This window comes from Peromyscus californicus, unplaced genomic scaffold, assembly GCF_007827085.1.
Source record: "Peromyscus californicus insignis strain IS unplaced genomic scaffold, ASM782708v3 Scaffold_14__1_contigs__length_90479793_seg_2, whole genome shotgun sequence".
NCBI lineage: Eukaryota > Metazoa > Chordata > Mammalia > Rodentia > Cricetidae > Peromyscus > Peromyscus californicus.
The window spans coordinates 6,885,729-6,907,254 of NW_026294436.1; the positions used below are offsets into that span (position 1 = coordinate 6,885,729).

At 38.9% G+C, this 21,526-nt stretch overlaps 1 protein-coding gene across 4 annotated transcripts in view; it reads right to left on the bottom strand.

Annotated features, from left to right (window-relative positions):
- Positions 1–21,526, bottom strand: part of Ptpn4 (protein tyrosine phosphatase non-receptor type 4) — a 192,490-nt gene that overhangs the window by 9,584 nt on the left and 161,380 nt on the right. For all 4 annotated transcript variants that reach the window (XM_052736736.1, XM_052736739.1, XM_052736738.1 and 1 more), the window contains 2 exons: positions 18,624–18,772; positions 11,537–11,672 (listed from right to left, as the gene is read on the bottom strand). In XM_052736736.1, coding sequence (XP_052592696.1) covers positions 11,537–11,672; positions 18,624–18,772 — 285 coding nt within the window. The remainder of the gene's footprint in view (positions 1–11,536; positions 11,673–18,623; positions 18,773–21,526) is intronic.

Sequence of the window (21,526 nt, forward strand, 5' to 3'; positions counted from 1 at the left end):
ACACTCCTCCACTGTTGGTGGGAGTGCAAACTTGTACAACCACTGTGGAAATCAGTATGGTGGTTTCTCAGAAAATTGGGAATCGATCTACCTCCAGACCCAGCCATACCACTCTTGGGCATATACCCAAGGAATGCTCAATCATATCACAAAGATACATGCTCAACTATGTTCATAGCAGCACTATTTGTAATAGCCAGAACCTGGAAATAACCTAGATGCCCATCAACTGAAGAATGGATTAAGAAAATGTGGTACATATACACAATGGAGTACTACTCAGCAGTAAAAAACAATGACATCATGAAATTTGCAGGCAAATGGATGGAACTTCAAAATATCATCCTGAGTGAGGTAACCCAAACCCAGAAGGACAAACATGGTATGTACTCACTCATAAGTGGATTCTAGATATAAAGCAAAGAACAATCAGACTGCAACCCACAGAACCAGGGAGGCTATATAGCAGGGGGGACCCTAGGATGACTGTGGCTTATAATAAGTTTTGGTTTTACACAATTACTGGTCAAGCCTCAGTGAAACATGTCACTATTTGGATAAGAATTTATACTGTATCAAGCTGATAATAAATAAATAAATAAATAAATGAAAAAACAATGGCTGTCCTAATCAGCAACAGCAACTCTGCCTCTACCAGCAGCAATTCGGCAGCGAGGGCCATAGCCTGAAGGGATTCTAGTCCCTCAGGCACTGGTTCTTTCAAAGCTATAAGCGAATTTATCTAAATCTCTGTCCATCTAAAAAACTGAAGATTCAGAGGCTGAGGTGGAATTCTGCTCGCTCAGAGAAGCTGAATAGCAAGTAGCTAATTTCTCCTTGCTGACATCTCCCCAAAAGTCAGGCATCCTTCTCCCAGCTCTCACTTCAAAGCCCTTCTCCACCTGGTTCCTCCCTACCACTTCCTGTCAGCTAGTTTTATTCAATCAAACAAATGTAATAGGTCTTTGCATCATTAAACAAATGTTCCAGAGCATAAACAAAAGTAACATACCTTAAAATAATATTCTACCATATAGTCAGGGTTACAGGAGCAGAGCATAAGCATAACAAGCTACTCCTAACAACTTCCTGAAACAAAGACATGGTTGCAAGGTGGGCATAACAAGGTAGTTATAACAGCAGGTAGTCACAACAAGGTAGTCATGAGTGGTCAAAATAACTTTTTGAAACTAAGGTAGGGTTGCAAGATTATTATTTTTTTTCTTTTTTTTTTTTTTTTTTTGGTTTTTCGAGACAGGGTTTCTCTGTGTAGCTTTGTGCCTGTCCTGGAACTCACTTGGTAGCCCAGGCTGGCCTCGAACTCACAGAGATCCGCCTGGCTCTGCCTCCCGAGTGCTGGGATTAAAGGCGTGCGCCACCACCCCGCCCGGCCTATTATTATTTTTTTAAAAAACAAAACACCAAACTGTAATAAAAGCACACACACACACACACACACACACACACACACACACACACACACACACACACAAACTGTGAGTCTATTATATATTGGTCAACTACTCCTGAACATGAGGCCTGCCCTCAAGTGGTTGATATATCCAATGTTACTCTATTGGAGAAAATTGATTTTCCCTCTCCCAGAGGTATAAATGACAGGAAGAAAGGTGTATCTGAATCTATTAATCTCATTTGACCAGTCCTTGTGACTTGTGGAAGAACTATTTCCATTCCTTTATTCTACATTCCTCTCAGCCTGGCTTTTGTCTCTGCTATTATGCAGCAGGAATAACCTAGAAATCCATCCCAGCAAGTTCCACTGGTTTTCCAACACTTTGTTGAGTGGGATTGGTAACAGAGGCTTTTGGGTGAAACACTTGGTCTCTAAGGATGGTATTATTTGTTGAAAGGTTTATAAAAAAGCAAAACAACAACAACAAAAGGCAAGGAGGGACTGGGGTGATAGACCAGAAGGTAAGAATATGTAAAGAAGTATGAGCAGTTGGATTCCTGTCTCCAACACCCACTTGAAAGGTTGGGCATTTATGGGGGTGTCAGGGCAGACACAGGAGAGCAATATGATTTGCTGGCTGCCAGCTGAGCTCCAGGGACAGTGAGACCCTTACTCATGAGAATCAAGTGGAGAGTGACAAAGAAGGACATCTAACAGCCTCCTGTGGCCTCCATACATACTTGCACATTTATTCTTTGTCTCTCTCTGTGTGCCACATAAAAAAATTAACATGCGCCGGGCAGTGGTGGCACACGCCTATAATCCCAGCGCTCGGGAGGCAGAGCCAGGTGGATCTCCATGAGTTTGAGGCCAGCCTGGGCTACATAGTGAGTTCCAGGAAAGGCGCAAAGCTACACAGAGAAACCCTGTCTCTGAAAAAAAAAAAAAAAATTAACATGCGAGGAATAAAATGTACAATATTTATTAAAAAAGGAGAAGGCAGGCAGATCTCTGTGAGTTTGAGGCCGGCCTGGTCTACAAAGCAAATTCCAGGACACCCAGAGCTGTTATACAGAGAAACTCTGTCTTGAAAAACAAACAAAGAAACAAACATAAAAAAGACAAATAAAACATATATTTAAAATCTTACTGTTGGTTTAGCTCCCCCCCCCCCCCCAGACAGGGTTTCTCTGTGTAGTTTTGGAGCCTGTCCTAGATCTCACTCTGTAGACCAGGCTGGCCTTGAACTCACAGAGATCTACCTGGCTCTGCCTCCCGAGTGCTGGGATTAAAGGTGTGCGCCAGGCTAGTTTAGCTTTTTTTAAAAGAAGAATATGATGAATCTTTAAAATGTTTTCATGAAAGGATGGAGGGAAAAGGGAGAAGGAGAGGGACAGAGATCAGACTCCATCAAATACAACTTTCTTCTTCATTTTTAATGATTTATTTACTTTTTCCCCCGTGCATTGTTGTTGTGTCTGTGTGAGGGTGTTGGTTCCCCGGAACTGGAATTATAGACAACTGTAAACTGCCATGGGGGTGCTAGGAATTGAATCTGGGTCTTCTGGAAGAGCAGCCAGTGCTCTTAACCACTGAGCCATCCCTCCAGCCCCTACCTTTCTATGTTTATAGATTTAAAATATAAAACTGACAATATCCTATAACAAATCAACATGCCTGTATCTAACTGATGACATAACCAGTTATTTGGAGCAATTTTAAGACAGTAACTGACTATGTTTTGTAGTTACATCCAAGTTCAAAGAGAACTGTGGGAAACCAAGAACTCTTCATAACCATTCTGTGTATGTGATGTCAGCACTGTCATTTTGAAACTGTGACATGTATTCTTGTTAAACAAGGAGAAAAGGGTAAAGAAAGTTAAGAAAAAAAATACCATTGCTGAATTCACATTACATCATAAGTGTATTTTCCTATCTCTGACAATTTAGAGAAACATATCAACAATAACAATACCCCACCCAAGCACTCAGAGAGTAGCATCTAAAATAATTTCTCAATAAACAGAAGGAAGAATTATTGAAAAAATTACTGTTTCCAAATCTGGGGCATAAAATACAAAGCCTGGCTTAGCAATGTTTTTTGACAGCAAGGAAGTTGCTAAAGTTATTATGGTCCTGAGAAAAGGACTTAGGAACCCAGCATGAGGCTCCCACTGGCCAAACCACAGGATAATTTTGGGCATCATTGAGAAAAGTAACTAGATATGGATTGAAACACATCAAATATGTTTACATACATAACTTTTTTTTTTCTTTTTGATTCTTTTTCTTCTTCGAGACAGGGTCTCAATGTGGTGATATTTTATTTGTGCTCTAACAAATAAAGCTTGTCTGAAAATCAGAAGGAGGAGCTAGCCACTAAATAACCATAAAGGTCTGGAGTCTGCATAGACAGACAGGAACTGATAGAGCTGGGCGGAGAGACGAGCTCGCTCTCTTTGGGTGGAGGATTCTGTAGGGGTAAGAACTAGTGGCTTGCTGGGCGGCGGTGGTGCACGCCTTTAACCCCAGCACTTGGGAGGCAGAGCCAGGCAGAACTCTGTGAGTTTGAGGCCAGTCTGGTCTATGGAGCGAAATCCAGGACAGGCACCAAAACTACACAGAGAACCCTGTCTCGAAAAAAATCTTAAAAAAAAAAAAAAAAAAAAAAAAAAAAACTAAAAAGAAGAAGAAGAAGAAGAAGAAGAAGAAGAAGAAGAAGAAGAAGAAGAAGAAGAAGAAGAAGAAGAACTACTACTACTACTACTAGTGGCTTGCTGCTCTACTTCTCTGATCCTTCAGCTTTTAGCACAATATTTGACTCTAGGTTTTTTATTAGTAAGACCGTTTAGCAATTCGTGTTACATCTAGCACCTTGAACTCACAGAGCTCTGTCTCTGCCTCCAGAGTCCTGGGGATTAAGGGCATGCATCACTACAACCAGCTAGACGCACAGTCTTTAAATTGTACTAAAACAAACAAAAGTCAGTTGCTGGCACTGACTAGTGAGCTGACACTGAAAATCTAGGCTGGGGAGCTCAGTGACAGAGCACTTGTGCAGCATGTGTGATGATGCCCTGGATTCCATGCCAGCACTGTAAAACACAGTAACAAATAAAACAGCACTTGTAAATCAAGGGAAAGAATCAAGTATTTATCTTTAAAGAATCATTCTAGGAGCTGGAGAAATGGCTTAGTCCTTAAGAGCACTTGTAGTGATATATTGTGCACCCTAATAAACTTGCCTGAGGATCAGAGGACAGAGCCAGCCACTAGATTAGACATAGAGGCCAGACAGTGGTGGCACACATCTTTAATCCTATCACTCGGGAGGCAGAGATCCATCTGGATCTCTGTGAGTTCAAGGCCACACCGGAAACAGAGTCGGCAGTGGTGGCACACACCTTTAATCCCAGTACTGGGAAGCACACGCATCTTTAATCCCAGGAAGTGATGTCTGGGCAGAAAAAGATATATAAGGTGGGAGGAAACAGGAACTCACCCTCTTTAGACTGAGGATTTCATAGAGATAAGAACTAGTTGTTGGCTGTTCTGCTTCTCTGTTCTTTCAGCTTTCACCCTTATGTCTGTCTTTGGGTTTTTATTAAAAGACCATCTAAGATTCAAATAAGCACTATCTACTTTTCCAGAATGCCCTGGGTGCAATCCCCAGCACACACTCAGTAGCCCATAGCCATCTCTAACTCCAGTTCCAGGGGATCTGAGCCCCGCTCTGGCCTCCAGGGCCACCTGGAACACACATGTTGTACATACATACATGCAGGTGAAAGCTTTATACACAGAAAATAAAAATAAATACATCTTTTAAAGAATCATTCTATTTAATGAAGTAGCTGAACATGAATTTGGGAGCAACCCAGTAAATGCTAAAGCCAAGCAAACACACAGAATGCCATTACTTCACAAACCCGATGAATAACGGATAGAGGTATATATCACCCAAGGGTGCCAATATCACAAAAAGAATGATAATCAAACATCATGTGCTTTCTGAGGAAAGAATTACCAACCTGAACTGTTTAAGCCTATGGCTCCATCTGTCACTTTGAGGAAATACAGACAGCAAGCACTACCTTGAGGATATAAACTAAACCATCAGAGACTCTGGGAATGATAATAATACAAGTAACTCAGTTTGTTCATTAAATGAAATGGGAAAACAAAACAAAACAAAAAAAAACAAAAAAAATGACAGAAGGTACAGGAGGAGGTTTTTGACTAAAAGAAATTTAGAACTTAGAAGACATATAAACTAATTCAAATGTGCAGGCTTGTGGTGGTTTGAAAGAAAATGTTCCAAGGGAACGGCACTATTAGGAAGTGTGGTTTATCGGAGTAGGTGTGGTTTTGTTGGAGCAAGTGTGTCACTGTGGAGGCGAGCTCTGAGGTCTCATATATGTTCAAGTTACACCCAATGAAATAGACCACTTCCTGTTGCCTTCAGACCAAGAAGTAGAATTCTCAGCTATGTCTCCAGCACCATGTCTGCCTGCATGCCGCTATGCTTCCCAAGATGATAATGAACTAAACCTCTGAACTGTAAGCCACCACCTCAATTAAATGTTTTTGTTTATGAGAGTTGTCATGGTCATGGTGTCTCTTCACAGCAATAGAAACCCTAACTAAGACAAGGCCATTATTTGAACTAAAAACAACCATTCTGATTGTCATGATCCAGCAACTTTACTTCTGGGTACAGATCTGAAAGAAAACAAACTGCAGTCTCAAAGAGATAGTCTATATACCCTCCATCATGGCAGCTTTATTCATAATAGTCAAAAGCTAGAAACAAGTCACATGCCTACCATCAGAGAAATGATCAAACAAAATGTAGTATATGAAACAAGGGCATATGGTTCATCTTTGAAAAGAAAGGAGATTCTGGCACGGCTACAAAATGGGTCAACTATGAAGATATTTATCTGAACTAAGGCAGTCAGAAGTAGATAAGTACGTATGAACACTTCTAGGAGACATCAAACTCGGAAACAAGAAGTAGAACGGTGGTTACTAGAGGCTTGGGGGAATGGGTATGAAGAATTGTTTAATGGGTATGAAAAAATCCTAGTTCGATAGGCTATATACTCAATACTACTGAAATGCATACATAAAATATGGTTAAAATGGTAAGTTTTGTTATGTGTATTTTATCACAATTAAAAAGGGGGGGGACCCAAAACCTTTGTGCACCTGACTTCACCCCCACCTGAGCCACACTCAACCTCCAGGCCCAGACCAACCCAATGTGCCCTGGCAGATCCTACTTCTTCAGCACCCTTCCAAATCCTTAGATCTAGTCTAGATCCTACATCTGATGCCTAGTCTGACGCCTAGTCTGATGAGCCCCTACCACAATGTCCCCAGTCTCCAGCCTCCTGTATGTCAGCCTAATCCCCTGCATCCACCTGACTTCATCCCATTATCACCATATGCAAACTTCAGACCTAGCCTGACCTGCACATCCTATGCTGTGTCCACATCAGACACAGAATAAGTGAAAATTCTGTAAAGTTCTGAAAATTCATAAATATGAAAGCAAAATGAAAACCCAAGACAAAGTCTATCAGTCCCTGCCAAAATATAGCAGTCCTATAGATTAGTCCTATAATGTCTAATGAGAATTACCTAGATGAAGCCCAGGACCCAGAACTTAAAAGAACAATCATAGGTCAGGTGTGGTGGCAAACATCTTTAATCCCAGCACTTTGGAGGCCAGCCTGGTCTACAGAGCAAGATCCAGAACAGCCAGGGCTATCACACAGAGAAAACCCTGTGTGTGTGTGTGTGTGTGTGTGTGTGTGTGTGTGTGTGTGTGTGTGTGTGGTGGTGGGGACGACACACGACAAAACAAAACAAAATAAAAGAAGATACGATGAAATAACTCAATGAACCTGAAGAAAATAAACTTAAAGAGAATAAATGCCTGAGTGTTGCACAAGAAAAATACAAATAAGGCTGAATGAACCAAGATAATATACAGGGTTGGAAAACTAAGGTTCAATTAAGGGAAATATTAAAGAGAACTCAAACTGGAATGAAGTTGGAATTGGAAAACTTAGTAACCCAATTAGAAAAGTCAGAAGGCCTTACAAATGGAATGGATCAAAACATAAAGAAAAAAGTACAAAAAGCCACGAGAGAAAAAATACAAGCCACATATAAAGAATAATAGATTATTTTTCAGTGGAAACCAGCAAAACTGTCAGCTAAAGTTGAAAGAGAAAGAAAAACTTTCCATGATACAAATAGGCAAAGAATTTGTGTTCAACAAACCAGCCCTAAAGAGAATACTGGAAGCAATACTTAGGCCTAAAGAAAGAAGTAAGCATAGAAAGAAAGAGACCAAAGAAAGGAAACAAACAAAGCTATAATTCCTGAATCACAAGGTACAACTAACAATACAAACAGCTAAATAAATAAATAAATTAAATGACTGCAATCAATACACACCTTTCAATAACAACTTGAAATATCAATAGCCTCAACTTTCCAATCAACAGACACAAAAATCTATCCTTGGCTGTCTATAAGAAACTTACCTTGGCTTTAAAGATAAGTACCACTTTAAAATAAAAGGATGGAAAGAATTCCAAGCAGTGGGACCAGGAAGCAAGCAGGCATTGCTATCCTAATACATGACAAGACAGACTTTAAAACTAACCAGAAGAGATGAAGGATACTTCATTCTAAAGGGAACAATTAACCAAGAAGACATTACAATCCTCAACATAATTGCACCAAACTCATAAAATTCAACTTCATAAAAAGTGTAATACACAGATTAATATCAACCTATTAATATTAGGTGAGTTTAATGCCACACTTTCTCCAATAGACAGGTCATCTGGTGAAAAAATAAACATCAGAATTAAATAACATCATACATCAAATGGACTTAACAGCTAACTACAGAATATACCACCAAATACTAAAGAATATATATTCTATTCTACAGCCCATGAAAGTTTCTCTAGAATAGACTATCCTGGAACACAAAACAAATCTTAACAAATTAAAAAACCTGAAAGAATTCCATGCATCCTATCTGACTTTTCATGCGATAAACCTCACTGACAGTAAACAAATCTCTCCTAAGCACACTAACTCATGGAGATCAAACCACTGAATGACACCTGGGGCAAAGAAGAAGTCAGAAAGACATTTTAAAATCCCTGGAACTAAATGAAAATGAAAACACAAACTATTAAAACCTCTGGGTCTCATTAAAAGCAGGCCTATAAAGAAGATTTATAGCTACAAGCACCTACATTAAATGTCAGACAGAGCACAAATTAATTAATGACTAATGATGTGCAGCTCAAGAACTTGTATAAATGAGAACAAAACAAATTCAGATCTAGTATATGGCAAGAAATAATAAAAATCAGAGTAGAAAATCATGAAATAGAAACAAAATAATACAAAGAATCACTGAATCTAAGAGTTGGTTTTCTGAGAGAAAAACCTAGAGCCCACCAACAAACATGCTGAGAAAGAGATCATGGGCACGGCCTACTCACAAGAGCCTCAAAGAACATAAAATATCTAGGAATAAACCTAACCAAGGACCTCTACAATGAAAAATCAAAAAATATACCAGACTTCATTAGAGTTGAAAACATTTGGTTATTTATTTATGTGGTGTTGGGTACTTAATTCCTCACCTAAACTTGGGTCTTAAATGACACCATTAAGGAAAAACAAAGTAAAATAAAACAAAACAAAACAACAACAAAACTCCCCCACAAAAGAGCCAGCAAGCTAGATAACCCAAGTTTGGTCCCTGGGATGCACAAGGAGGAAAAGAGAACCTACTTCTGTAAGTAGACCCCCGACTTTTACAGGTGAGCCATTGCATGCACATACCCATCCACACACAAGTAGCACACATGAAATAAATGGGACCATTTTAAAAACAGAAAAGAAACAAAAAGAAAGAAAGTGTTTGAAAACATAGATTTCATGTAAGATTTGTATCTAGAAAATATAAATCCAACAAAATGACAAATAAAAATGAGCAAAACAATTTTTACAGAAAAGACACTTGACATTGCTATTAAGAAAATGCAAATCAAAGTCACAATAACACTTCATATTCATATACAAAACAAACTCTCTTTTAAACAAGGTAAATGTTGATGATGTTAAGGACATGGAACCCTTATTTTCCACTATTGGATATAAAATGTTGCCTTTGACTGAGGATGAAGCTCAGTGGTCAGATGTGTCCTAGCTCACTGACCCAGCAGCTCTACTCCTGAGTACACCCAACAGAATAAGAACATATGGAACATAAATGCTCACGGAACAGTGTCAATCTAAACATTCATCTATCAATAGAGAAATACACAAAATGTGCTAGACCCATATAATGAAAAATTAGTCAGTAATAAAAGGAATGAAGTGCTGATATACATTAGAGTATACATTAACTGATTCCTATTTGCTTAGCCTGGGGCTAAGGGATAGTTAAGGAGGGTATCAGGAAAAAATGGGAATAGGTGCTTAATGAGTAAGGAGATTCTTAATAGGATGATGAAAATGTTCTAAAAATTGAGATGATGGCAAACCTCTGCGACGTACTGAAAAACCACTGAAGTAAAGCTTTAAAAGGGTAAATTTATGGCATGTGAATTGTATAATAAAGTTGTTTTAAATTTCACAAGTGAGGTTTTTATGAAACTGAAAAACTGAACACTATTTGATAATATTAAGAAATTATAATTATATTTAGGTGAGATAATGGTATTTTTTAAAGAAAAATACAATTCTTATCTTTTAGATACATATTAAAATATTTCTGACATCCAAGATTTGTTTTAAATAATTAGAAATTGAGAGTGTAATAAATAAAATGAGTTGGCAAATGTTTGATATTTATAATGTTTTTATTATACTACAATGTCAACTTTTGAGTAAGTTTGAGATTTTCTGTATTTAGAAGCTTAGAAAATGACAGTCACTTTTAGAGTGCTTAGGCTAGACAGCACCAAGTAAACTTGTTGCCACTAACAATGCCAACATCTCACTTTGGTTTAATTAATACAAAAACCAATCTTAACACTAATTCTAAAGTTTCTTGATTCTGTTGATTTCTAACGCAGAATGAAAAGTCAGTGGAGAATACAAGGGATAAGCAGCTTAATTTCTAGGAATTTTGTCGTTGTTATGCAGTTTAAGTTCCTAGGAAAAAGAAAGGCTTTCCAACACAGCTATGGTCCCAAACGAAGTCCTACTAAGACTCTTCAGTTTAGCCTGGTGGTGATGGCACATACCTTGAATCCCAGCACTTGGGAGGCAGAGACAGAGAACTCTGTGAGTTTGAGGCCAGCCTGGTCTACAGAGTGAGTTCCAAGACAGTCAAAGCTACACAAAGAAACCCTGTCTCGAGAAACCAAAGACTTTCCAGTTTAGGGATGCTCTCACTGACAGCATTCCATGAGGAAAACACTCAAAAGAGTTACCATGCTAAGCCATCTACATGTTGGTAAAGCTGTCTCTGTCAAAGGCTAGATAATAAGTATTTCAGACATTGTAGGCCATAGGTATCTGCTTCTGTTGCAGCATAAAAAGCAAACAGAGCTGGGAGGTGGTGGCATACACCTTTAATCCCAGCATGGGAGGTAGAGCCAGGCGGATCTCTGTGAGTTCGAGGCCAGCCTGGGCTACAGAGTGAGTTCCGGGAAAGGCACAAAGCTACACAGAGAAACCCTGTCTCGAAAAAAACAAAACAACAAACAAAAATGCAAACAGAGATGACACCTAAAAGGATGAACATGGCAGCCTTCCACTGTATTGTTATGTCTAATACCAAGTGGTGGTGACTATTATAATATGAAATATTAGCTTCTGAAAGAATTAAAAAGATAAAGTATAATTCAGAGGTACACTCTATGGCATGTACACTTGTCAGGAGGCTGAGGATTTGGAGCCCAGCCTGGGGGTACATAGTGAGTTGTAGGCGGCCTGGCTACATAGTAGGACACTGTCATATATAAGTGTGTTTGTCTGTGTGTAAGAAAAAAAGATAGAGAATGAAGGTTATAACAAGATCCACCATGTTTAGGAGATACATGTACATATGAAGAATAGTGCTTACAGGTGTTTGGATCATCATGGCTCTTTGATCTCTCATTGTTCTTACAATATCTAGTGGATAAATTGGCTGATTGCATTCAATGAGACACATGGCAGTTTCCATAGTAATAAGAACCCCAGTCCTTCCAATTCCAGCACTAAAACAAAAAGAGAGAGAGATATGCAAAGTTTCAGTTGTGCAATTGTTAAACTTGTGGCTTTTCTGCAGAAATATTAAAGTATCAAATCACAACAAAGAAAAACAATTTCATTTTAAGGTTTTATTTCATAGAGTGAGCAAGTCAATTGTTAAATATTTTAAACCATTTTAAAATGCAAAGTAGATCTAAAATAATATATCATTAACAAATACATAAATGACAATTATGGTTTATAAGGTAATGTTTTAAACATAGTTAATTTATATCAAACTTACCATTGAGATACTTAAAAAAAAACCGCCCAAGACATAATCTATAAGCATAACTATGGTACCTACTGAAGATTTCTTTACTATAACGAAGCCACAACACCTCACCATTCTTGACGCTGCATCTTACTTGTTTTTTAAAGAACTATTTTATTTTTATGTGCATGAGTGTTTTGCCTGCACGTATGCAAGTGCCCCAGGTTCATGTGCACCAAGTGTATGTGCCTGGTGCCCACAGAGGTCAGAAGGTGGTGACATCCCCAGCAACAGGAGTTACAGATGGTTGATAGTCACCATGTGAGTGCTGGGTACTGAACCCTGGTCCTCTGACAAACAACAAGTACTCTTAACTACTGAGCCATCATCACTCCAGCCCCGACATTGGCCTCTTAATTTTTTTTTTTTTTTAGTTAGAACTCAAAATGATGGGTTTCATGACATTTTCCATGCATAACATGATACTTTGCTCACATTTAACCTCCTCCCACTACACTCCTCATGGTCTCCCTCTACCATCAGTACCTTTTTTGCTTTCCTGTCTCATATTTAAATATATATAAATATATATTTACATATATAAATATATATTTATATATATTTAAATATATATATTTAAATCTAGATTCTCTATGATAAAAACATGGAACATTCTATCTTTCCCATTAACTCTCCCTCTTCCCTTCCATTTTTCCCTTCATCCTTGTAGTCCCCTTCTTACCTGCATGTCTTATGTATTCTTCTTACAGTAAATATCAGCAAAAACATTCAAAATCTGTCTTTCTAAACCTGGCTTACTTTAATTAATATGATCATCTGCAGTTCTATCAACTTTCTTATAAATGGCATTTTCATTCTTCTTTCCACTGAATTCATTGTTCATACGCACCACATTTCCTCATTCATTCATCTATTGTTGGGCATTTAGACTGGTTCCATATCTGTGTTATTGTAAACAGTACAGCAATAAATACAGACATCTCTGTTGTGTGTTGACGTGCGCTGGTGCTTCAAGTATATACTCAACAATGGTATATATGATAGTTAATATTTGAGGAACCTACATACTGATGTCCACAGAGGCTGGAGCAATCTATAGTCTCAGAAGCAGTGAATGAGGGTTCATCTTTCTCCACATCCTCACCATTATATATTTTCTTGATGATGACCGTTCTGAGTGGAATGAGATGGAATGTCAAACTAGTTTTAACTTCTATTTCCTTAGTAACTAAAGGATGTTGAACATTTTTTCATACATTCATTGGCTATTTTTATTTCTTCTTTTGAGAACTGTTAGCTTCTGAATAGATATTTTGTTTTTGATCTTTCTAGATAGTAATCCTGGCAGATCTCCAGTTGGCAAAGAGCATCTCTTCACCCCACGGATTATTTCTTTTGTTGTGCAGAAGCTTTAAAATCTGATTCAATTCCATTTGTTGGTTCTCGCCATTACTTCCAGAGCTATTACTCTTTTTCAGAAAGTTCCTGCTTGTGCCATGAAATGTTGACCTACGCTTTCCTCTAGGAGTTTCAGATTATTAAGGTTTTCCGATCCATTTTAAATTGATATTTATGCAAAGTGAGAAGTATGAATCTAGTTTCATTCTTTTACAAGTGGACATCCAGTTTTTCCAGCACCATGTATTGAGGAGGTTGTCTTTTCTCTAATATATGTGTGGCTGGTTACTTTTTATCAGTTCAATAGGAACGAGAGTCACCTAGGAAGAAACTTCAATTGAGGAACTGCCTCCACTGGCCTGGCCTGTGGGCATGTGTTGAGGGGTACGTTTTCTTAATTGCTGATTGATATAGGAGGGTCCAGACTACTGTGAGCAGTGTCCTTGGCAGGTGTACCCAGGCTATGTAAGAAAAGTAGATGAGGAAGTCAGTAGACGCAAGGGAGTACCCACTGCGGTAGTTCTTCAGTTTCTGCCTCTAGGTTTCTGTGGTGAGTCCTGACCCGACTTTTCTCCACAATGGAAAGTCAACTATTAAGGTAAAGTCAATCCTTTCCTTCCCAAGTTGCTTTTGGTCAGAGTTTGATCACAGCAGAAGAAAATTAAAATAGGGCAGAGACTGGTCTAAGACCGAGGCCGTGCTGTGATAGGCCTACGTAGCTTTTATGCTTTGGGATATTTTATGGGAGAAAGGTCGGAAATTTGGAGCTTTGACCTGGAAAAGTCATTGAGTATTTGGAGCTTAATGAGTTGTTGGAAGATAATGCTAAGAGCAACAAGATGATGGAGGCCTGACTTGGGAAGTTTCAGAGGGAATTGGAGACTCTCAAAAGCAGCCTATCAGAGCTGTTTATATGATATTTTTGAATTAAGAATTGGCTGTTTCAGCCAATTGGTGGTGGCACACGCCTTTAATCCCAGCACTCTGGAGGCAGAGCCAGGCGGATCTCTGTGAGTTGGAGGCCAGCCTGGGCTACAGAGTGAGATCCAGGAAAGGCACAAAGCTACACAGAGGAACCCTGTCTCGAAAAAAAAAAAAAAAAAAAAAAAAAAAATTGGCTGTTTCTTGTCAGCTGGGGCTGAAGAATAATTTGTGATTAACAAGAGACCGATACTACCAAAGAAAAAAGTATGTCTCAATCTTGTAAAATGGTAGAAGTAACTGTGTGCATTTACTTCTGGGTCCACTATTCTAGTTCACTGGTCTCCATGTCTGCTTCATGCCAGTATTCCACTGGTTTTGCCACTATAGCAATATAGTATAACTTGAGATCAGGGATTGTGATGTACTCTGCTTCTGATGTGGGTGTGTGTGTGTGCTATTTGGATCATGTGAGTTTTAGGATCATCTGCTCCAGTTCTGTGGAGAATGTCACTAGAATTTTGACCAGGATTATGTTCAGTCAGTAAGTTACTTTTAGCAGCACAGACATTTTTACAATTACTCTGGCACTCCATGAGTATGGGAAGTCTGTTCAACTTTCAGGGTCTTCAATCACTTTCTCCAGGATTTAAACAGTTTTATTGGAGAAGCCTTTAATGTCCTTAATTATGTTTATTCTTAGGTCTTTTATTTATTGAAGCTTTTGTCAATGGAACTCCCCTGCCCCAAATTCTTTGTTGACAAATTTGTTACTGATATATATGAAAGCTAACCTAGTTTTTGTATGCTCATTTTTTTTTTAATCCTGTTACTTTACTAAGTGTTTTTCAGAGTTAAATTTTTCATGGAATCTTTAAGGTCTCTCAAAAATTGGATCATGTGACCAGAAATTAGGGCTAATCTAACTTTTTCCCTTCATTATTTCTATGTTTTTGTTCTCTTGTCTTATTAGTCTAGCTAACATTTTGAGATTACACTGGCCCAAGTATATGGCGCTACACTGACTAGGTGAGTTGTTCCTGACTAGAGGAGACGTGTTCAGGTTTTCTGCAGTTAGTAGAATGTTGGCTCCGGTGTGTTGTAGGTAGTCGTTATGATGTTGGGGGCACGCTTCTTTTGTCTTTCCTCTCCTCAGTCTGTCTTCTTCTCTTCTCTTTTCTTTCCCTTCAGCCTCACTTTGCTGGTTGTTGTTGTGGTTGGTTAGACTAATGTTGCTCTTTTCCCTTTCTCTGTCTGCATTAGGAATTTCACTGTCTTACTATGTTGAACATGGTATGATGGGTTTAGGTATCCTTTGTTCATTTAGTCCTCTCATGAAACTTACTCTTTCCTGTGTTCTCTTGATTGAATCTATCTTTCCTACTCCCCTGTTTTTAGAATTCCTTTAAGTATCTTTTGCAATGCTTAGTGGTCATGAACTGTTTTAGTGTTGAAATGTCCTTATTTCTGTTCATATTAAAAGGTAGCTTTGTTGGATATAGCAGTTTTATTGGTTATTCACTTCCAGGGATTGAAATACAGCATTCTATGCTTTTCTGGCTCTTAAAATTTCTGTTGCAAGGTCTGGTGTGCTTGCCTCCTCCCCACTCTGCCCCAAACCATTTACTATCTCAACCATGCTTTTCAGATTTATATATGAATTATATATAAAGAGGTATATGTATATGTATTATGTGTGTGCATCATATGCATTCCTGGCCCAAGGAAGTCAGAAGAAGGCATCAAATCCTCTGGAACTAGGCTTACCGACAGTTATGAGCCACGGCGTAGGTGCTGGGAATCAAATCTAGTCCTCTGCAAGAGCAGCCGGTGTTCTTAACTGCTGAGCCGTCTCTCCAGTTCCTATGCTTGCCTTTATAAGTGAATTGCTGTTTTTTTTACCTACAGTTTGCTTTATTTTGTTTGAGAAAGGGCTCACTATGTAGTCCTGGCTGGCCTTAAACTCACAAAGATCCCTGTGTCTGTATCTGTATCCACTATGCTCTCTTAGAGTTTTTTTAATATTGTTGTGTGTTTTATCGTTTGGCATTCTGAGTACATTGTACCATGGAGAGGTTCTTGCCTAGTCATGCAATTTGGGGTTCTAAATACCTCTTGGGCTTAGATGTTTATTTCTTCCATAGATTTGGAAAACTACTAGACTTTCATTGAATAGATGTTCTAGGCCATTAGCTGTTATGTTGACTCCTTCCACACCAGGGATTCCTAGGTTCTGTCTCTTTTTTTTTCTTTTCTTTTTTCTTTTTTTTTTTCTGAGACAGGGTTTCTCTGTGTAGCTTTGCGCCTTTCCTGGAACTCACTTGGTAGCCCAGGCTGGCCTCGAACTCACAGAGATCCACAGGCCTCTGCCTCCTGAGTGCTGGGATTAAAGGCATGCGCCACCACCGCCTGGCTAGGTTCTGTCTCTTGATCACATCTTACGGGGTTGGAAAGTTGTGGGTGGGCCTTTCTGCTCACTTTCTTTCAGGCCATCATGTTTGTACAGCAGTCTTCACGTGTCCGCAATCCTGCTCTTCTTTTATTGTTGTTGCTTCGTCTAGTCTGTGGGTGATTCTTTCTGAATTCAATATTCTCTTTACACATTTGCTCTACTGGGTTTTTCATTTTCACCATTTCTGTTTGTTTGATTAACCTCAGTTCCTTTGATGAATACCTCAGTCATGTGCACATTAACTTTTCCATCCACTTTGCTTACTTTCTCCTGTGTTGACAGCTTTCTTTCCAAGTCCTGATATGAAATCCTTAGTTCATTCATATGTTTATATAGGAAAACATTTGAATTCACCCAACCTTTTTTGGTTGTTTTTTTTTTTTTTTTTTGAGATCTGCCTGCCTCTGCCTCCTAAGTGCTGGGATTAAAGACGTGCGTGTGTCACCAGCGCCCAGCAAATTCACCCACCATCTTCTCTGTCTTAATATTTTTGAATTCAGTAATGGAGGAGTATTTCTATGTTCTAATTGGTGCTTCCATTGGTGTGGATTTTCACTCCAGTTTTCTTTGGGGGTCTGCTTAGTGAGCAGCCTACTCTTGCAGGCTAGACCCCCAATACCACTAAGGGAGATGGAAACAAATTGGTTTATCAATAGTAACACCACACTGTATGTTGTACAGTTAAAATTGACAAAAGCCCAGCTGGGCAGTAGTGGTGCACGCATTTAATTCAGCACTCGGGAGGCAGAGGCAGGCAGACCTCTGAGTTCAAGGTCAGCCTGGTCTAGACAGCAAGTTCTAGGACAGCCATTGCTACACAGAGAAACCTTGTCTCAAAAAACAAAAACAAACAAACAAAATTGATCAAAGTCCATAATATACCATCAATGATCAAAGAAGAGAAAATGGCAAAACTAATGGAAAGTATACTGTGAAGTCAAAAATTATTTAGAGCAAACATGGAATTAGTAGTAATGAATGAGATGAAGGAAAAAGCCAGGAAAGGAGAGAAAACAGATGCAAAAAAAAAGTTAAATAAAAGGAAAAAGAAGAATAAAGACAAGTTATAAAAGGGGAGAGGTAAAAACAGAAGATTAAAAACAAAAAAAGAAAAAAGCTTGCTGAATAGTGAAAAACATAAACAGATGGACCTAAGAAAGGGAATTAAAAAAATAAAAACATAAGGCTTTTTTTTTTAAAGGCAGGGATGGGAGTACACATGTAAATCCCAGAACTGGGGAGGTGAAGGGTTCAGTTATAAAAAAGGTACAAGACCAGCATAGGTTACATGAGACCTCATCTCAAAAATGTTAAAATAATAAGAGAAAACAGTAAGATAAAGTTAAAAATATCACCAAAAATACAGTAGTGAAAAAAAATCTAGAGGAAGCCCAAGGGCAAAAAAAAAAAAAAAAAAAAAAAAAAAAGACGACCAGTTGGATCTGACACTTTCCATACTGGCGAAGCTCCAGAGGCCCACAGGCTATCTAAGTTCACTTTATTAGCTCCCCTTGTTTGTGTGCCAGGGGCCTCTGCTGGCCACACTTAGTCTCGCAGTCTAAAACTGAAAACTACACAAGTGCTTTTATAAATTACAGTTTTGAATATCTTGTTATACCAACACAAACACATGAAGATAAAGGAAGTACTTCATCAGATCTAAGTTACAATCAATTGTAAGACAATTCCAATTTCAGAGATATTAAAACAGGAAAAGAACTAAAAAATAGCTATTTTTTCCCTTTCCATAATTTCTAACACTGTTATATTACAATATTTCCTTTGTCTTCCACCTTCAGAGCACACTTTGGCTCTAAATACTACAGTATTAATCACAATAAAAGGCCAAAGTACAGTAGGTACTCCCCTAGCAGCCAGTCAGTCACTTCCTAAGGACAGGAAATCAAGTACCTGCAATGAACAACAACCGGCTCTTCCTTCCCAGCCCTCTTGTTCCGCACATGACAAACGAAGTCCAGAAAGTCACTGGAGTCATCAGGTACTCCGTGGTCAGGCCAGGCTGTGTACTGGATCTGAGTGAGTTGACGACTCTCATTTTTCTAAATGAGAATGAAAAGGTACACATTTTGACATAGGAATTCCCTTTAAAGTATAAACAGTCATGCTGTTTTAATTTTAGAAGGAAAGCAAAAACCACCTTCCCTTTTCCTCTTGTCATAGTGTATAAACTCACTAAAATCCAATATTTCAAAGAAATAGTTGTATCCTTTTGAGGACCAGTAATTTATATTACTTTTTTTGTTTGTTTGTTTTTTTTTGTTTTTCAAGACAGGTTTTCTCTGTGTAACAGTCCTGGCTGTCCTGGATCTCGCTCTGTAGACCAGGCTGGCCTTGAACTCACAAAAGATCCACCTGCCTCTGCCTCCTGAGTGCTGGGATTAAAGGTGTGCGCCACCACTGCCTGTCATATTACTACACTTTTCTAACTCAGCTTCTGTATCTATTAAGAATTTTGAACACGGCAGTCAAATCAATAGGCAGAAATAAATTAAGGTCAGAGAACTACTTAAAGGGTTACCTAAAGAGATTCCAGGTGAGCAAAGACGGTAAAGTAAAAACCTCCGTGTGAGTATGAACAAAAACTGAGATAATCTTCACATGAGGCAAGTGCAATTATCAAGACTAGAGGGGGAAGCCCCAGGAGAGTGAAATGGCTCAGCAGTTAAGATGCTGTGGCCAAGAATGAGGAGCTGGGTCCAAACCCTGAGACTCCCGTGGTGGAAAAGAGACCAGATGCTAAAAGTTGTCTTCCCTCCCCAGGTGCACCACGACAAAAGCACAAGCACTTGCACACACACAAGTGTGATACATTTTTAAATAAAAACTCCCAATACACATAGATTAGAAATGAGATGTAATAAAAACACCAAGTTGAGAAAGGATTAATTCTACTTGGTGAGGGAGGGAGCAATGCTAGAGGGAACTAATAGAGAAACTTGGCTCAAATCTCGACTCTGCCAGTTACGGCATTTAAGATTTCAGAGCTTCCTTCGTTCACGTGAAAAATGAAATGACATCTACTGCTCTACAGGACCACCTTTAGGTTGACAAGGCTTTATGGAAAGACTAAATACAATCGAACTACTTATTCACACACTTTCAAACACGTAACTATCATTCAGCATCATTCAATCTGGGGATGCCATTTCCATTCAAGGGAGAACATGGAAGTAAAAGTTAATCAAATTTTGGGAGTAGTACCTACCTGTCTGTTGTCTATCAATGTATATGCATTTATATTGGTAGAAAATTTCTTCTTCGATTATATTTGGCTCAAACTTTAAAATTAATTTATCTTTGCAAGTTCTAAGATACTCAGCATATACAAATAAAAATGCCATGGCTAATTATAGATAGACTCTAAAAAAAGGACATTGAAGACAGACATCATTACATACAAACACACACACACACACACAACATATATGCACACGCGCGCGAGCGCGCGCACACACACACACACACACACACACACACACACACACACACACACACCTCCCTCCCTCCCTCCCGGTTATCTACTTGAGAAAATAAAGATGAAAATGAAGAACTATCTTAATGGTTCAACCTACAGATCACACAGTATGCCACCAAACACTTAACTGACTCTTATTTGAATGGACTGTCACTTTCCCCCATAACTTTGGCTTCCCTCAGTGTCAGCTTCCTGCTTCCTTCCTTCTACTGTGAGACAGGCTCTACCTCACTTGTCACCATCACACCCTTGGAGGAGAGGTGCTTCCCACTTTCAAGGGTTTAACTGCTGATGGAAAAGGCTGGGCCGTCACAGCCTGTGCTGCAGTTTGGCCCCCTTTAGAATGACAGGCAGTGTTGCTGGGTGTGGTGGTGCAAACATTAAATTCCAGCACTTGGGAGGAGAGGCAGCATGAGTTTCTGGCCAGCCAGGTCTATGTAGTAATACCCTGTTTCAAAAACAAAGTGACACAAAATGATGGGCAGCTGTCAGGGAAAGAATGAATTACGGGCCATGAATCTGAAGCAGACTGTCTCGAGAGCCTGCCATGACTAGCAGCATGATGTCCTTTACATATATATATTCCAACTAGGGGACCAAGCCGTGACTCATTAATCAGGGTTTGCTTTTGGCACTGGAAGCCAGGAGGAATGACTGTGGTGGAACTAAGATGAGCTGGCAGTCAGAAAGCTGCAATGGGCTTGCTGTCAAAGACCCTGCCTGCGACTTTTGCTTCCCCATATCACCAAGATTGTGATGTTGCTCTTCTCTACTACTGGAAAAGAGGGAAAACAACTTGACATCTTTTAACAGCTTTACCTATTGCCCCAGGAATATCCAAATCTAATACTGATTGCACTAAATTTTTTAAGATTTATCTTATTTATTATATAAACACTGTTCTTTCTGCAAGTTTGCCTGTATGTCAGAAGAGGGCACCAGATCTCATTATTGATAGTTGTGAGCCACCATGTAGGTGCTGGGAATTGTGCTCTTAACCTCTGAGCCATCTCTCCAGCCTCAACACACTAAAATTTTTTATAAGCAAATGTTATGAATAAGCAAACTAGTAACTAATAATATTTGCCAAACTCCCAATTAACTGATTATCACATTTACCACTAAAAGTGGAAAATACATTTATGATAATACAGAACAGTAATATTTATGTAATTCAAATTACCCCATTAAAGCAAACAGTTGATACTTACTTTTATGTGTGTATGTGTCTATGTGAATGTATGAAGAATCATTCCTTTCGAATAGGGTCTCTCCCTGAACCTGGCCCTTGCTCATAGCTATGGTGGAACCCAGAAAG